We start from the raw sequence: 2,672 nt of genomic DNA, 5'->3' as shown, positions 1-2,672 counted from the left end.
TCTCTCAGACAGACCTGATCTAGCTGACTACGGCCCCTCCCCGTCTCATGCTACAGCTTTACCACTCAGATGGCCAGACCCCTAGTGTGGCCTCTGAGTGCCTGCACTGCTGCGGACTGACTGGCACCCAAGGAGCTGAGTATTTGGGGGTGCTCCTGACCCATGGGAGGCGTCAGGCCATGGGAGACCCTGACACGCCAGAGGGGCCTGCGCTTCCCAGGCTCACCTAGCCATGGGTGGGGAGTGCCACCTCCTCTGGCCACACCTCACCATGCGCCCTGCCCTTCTCCAGTGGTTCCAGTTTGTGGCAGTCTCAGGCAATCACTACACCCACATGAATGAGCCCCACAAAGTGGCCACCATCACCAACTCCTTCTTACAAAGTAAACATGGGATCCCAGCCCAGCTGGAGCTCTGGGCCTGGGGCTTCAGCAACCTTGTGCTCACCAGATTTACCAGCCCCCACCTGGACTCCAGCTCCCATGCCCCCCAGCAAGGCCAGGTGTGGCGGGCATGGGCCCCGGTAGTCTTGAAGACCAGCACAGTTGGCAGAGTTAGGGGGAAGGGGGCAAGATCATGACTTTACCACTCGTGACTTCAAGAGGGTCTCCTTCCAGTGTCTGGACTTGGGGGGCATCTATCTTGTCTTAATGATCTGCAGTGAGCACGCAGCAGCCAGAGAAAGGAGGGGCCAGGATAGCACACCCAGGCCTGCAGCCTTTCCCTGCTGCCCAACTGCATGAAAAATACAATGTTCTTGTGTTTCCAGTGCTTTTGAGGCTGTTTCACTGCCAGCAGGGGCTTTTCCATTGAGAGAAAGGGGAGAATAGAGCTGGTCTTGGATCTAGTTTCCTTGAGAGGAGAGTCTGTAGGCAGGAGAGGGAAGGAGCCACTTCCTGAGTCCACGTCTTCCTGCTGGGCAGGCCTCGCCAGCACTGGGCCCAGGGCGGCTGAAGCACAATAATCAAGGGTGACACTCCCTCACTCCAGCCTGCACGTCTTCCTGCTGGGCAGGCCTCGCCTGCACTGGGCCCAGGGCGGCTGAAGCACAATAATCAAGGGTGACACTCCCTCACTCCAGCCTGCGTGGGCTCAGAGATGGGGCTGCTGGACACGATGGCCCCTGGGCCTAGTGCCAGTTCCCCAGAGAACGGCCTCTTTGGATGTGTTGCAGACCACGCCTGGCCCCCAGTTCTTGCTGGTCCCACACCTCTACCCACTCGCTGCTGCTCTCCACGGGGGCCCACGGCCAGCATGGCTCAGTAGGGTCGGAATTTGCGCTGGGCTCGCATCAGTTCAATCCTCTGCTTGTCCTCTTCAAACTTCTTGCGCAGCTGTGCTAGATCTGCAGGCATGAGGGGACACAGGGCAGGGTCAGACAGGGTGCCCTGCGGGGGAGCTGCACCTGCGGCACCCACTAGAGGGCGCTGGCTCAGCACCGCTGGCCCTAGCCCCCAACCCAGGCTCAACTTTGGGGACATGGTCTGGATCCTGCAAGGGATGGGAACAAAACTGCAGAGTCAGAGAACAGGCAGGGGTGGGAGATGACAGCAGGCTGAAGATTGTGAAACAGAAAATGTGAAAAGAGAAGCAGCACAGAGAAAGCAAGAAGGCTCTCTTACCCCCACCCCAAGGTGAAGGGAGGAGGCTCTGGACATTCTGGGGACCCCCAGCAACACATCTCCCTCTACAAGCCCTGACTGTGCTGAGGGCCCCAGGAATTAGTAAAGGGACTCTACCCCCAGCACCACTGAATTCAGATAGTGGATCTGGTCACCAAGTGACATGAGTCAGAGGGCACTGGGGTCTGGAGCCCAGAGCAGGGAAGGCTGATTGATGGAGGCCTGCTGCTGGGTGAAGTGAGGGTCTACGGAGAGGACAAGAGCAGGAGTGAAGGTGCGGGAGGGGCAGCGCAGTCCCTGTACCCAGGCTGTGGGGTACTGAGCTCAGCAGTAATACTGCCAAGCGTGGGCCGCAGGGGACTGGGTGCTCGGCACAGGGGCACTCCATGCAGGGAACCGCACCCCCCCTATCGCGCTACCCCCAACCTCCCACAGGCTCTCTCTGTCCTTGCTGGTGGAGACCAGCAGGCGCCAGCACTAACCGCTCAGGGGTCTGGAGGCGGGTCCCACGTCCCAGGGGCTTCCGTGGAGCTAACAAGCCCGGGCCCCACCCACTGAGCAAATGCGGCTGCCTCTGGGGACGACCACACGGGATCCTCCCAGGCTGGACTGCGACCCCAGAGCCAGCTGGGGGGCCTGTGCCTAAGTACGCCCTCCACCCCCCAGGTCCAGTGCCCGGCCTCCGGAGCTCTGGCCACAAGGCCTCACCCACGGCTGGCACCAAGGGCAGTGGGGCCTGAGGCCAGGAGGGGACGCTCCCTTACGCTCCATCTGGGACTCTCGGTGCTGCCAGGCGTAGAAGTTGAGCAGCTCCTTGCGGGCGCGCTTCCGCTTCTCCCTCTCCAGCACCCGCAGGCTGGCTGCCTCGGTCCGGGGAAGCACGGGCCGCCGGCCGCGACGGGTCACCTTCACCCAGCCCTCCTCGTCAGGTACTCCATCCTCCTCCTTGGCCTTAGCCTCCTCCTGGAAGGACCACAGCCCTGTGCATGCGCGGGCCCCTTGGCAGCAGGGTGCTCCTGGGCCAGCCCCAAAGCCTGCAGGAGCCCCCCT

The 2,672-nt window shown here is 61.8% G+C and overlaps 2 protein-coding genes across 3 annotated transcripts in view; one reads left to right on the top strand and one right to left on the bottom strand.

The window, feature by feature from the left end:
- The window catches only part of SERHL2 (serine hydrolase-like 2), a 13,759-nt gene extending 13,156 nt beyond the window's left edge, over positions 1 to 603 (top strand). Inside the window, exon 7 of the mRNA XM_008587525.1 lies at positions 202 to 603. Within this exon, the coding sequence (XP_008585747.1) occupies positions 202 to 580 (379 nt within the window). The 3' untranslated portion in view covers positions 581 to 603. The remainder of the gene's footprint in view (positions 1 to 201) is intronic.
- Positions 604 to 988: 385 nt separating this feature from the next.
- Positions 989 to 2,672, bottom strand: part of RRP7A (ribosomal RNA processing 7 homolog A (S. cerevisiae)) — a 9,413-nt gene continuing 7,729 nt past the window's right edge. Inside the window, exons 6-8 of one of the 2 annotated variants that reach the window (XR_551575.1) lie at positions 2,387 to 2,585; positions 1,083 to 1,345; positions 989 to 991 (exon numbers count right to left, since the gene is read on the bottom strand). Coding sequence is in view for 1 of the 2 variants with exons in the window: in XM_008587524.1 (XP_008585746.1) it covers positions 1,260 to 1,345; positions 2,387 to 2,585 (285 nt within the window). In the remaining variant the exon portion in view is untranslated. The other variant, XM_008587524.1, reaches the window with a different exon arrangement.

Source organism: Galeopterus variegatus, unplaced genomic scaffold (assembly GCF_000696425.1).
Source record: "Galeopterus variegatus unplaced genomic scaffold, G_variegatus-3.0.2 Scaffold4410, whole genome shotgun sequence".
Taxonomy (NCBI): domain Eukaryota; kingdom Metazoa; phylum Chordata; class Mammalia; order Dermoptera; family Cynocephalidae; genus Galeopterus; species Galeopterus variegatus.
This window is presented reverse-complemented; position numbering and strand designations above follow the sequence as displayed.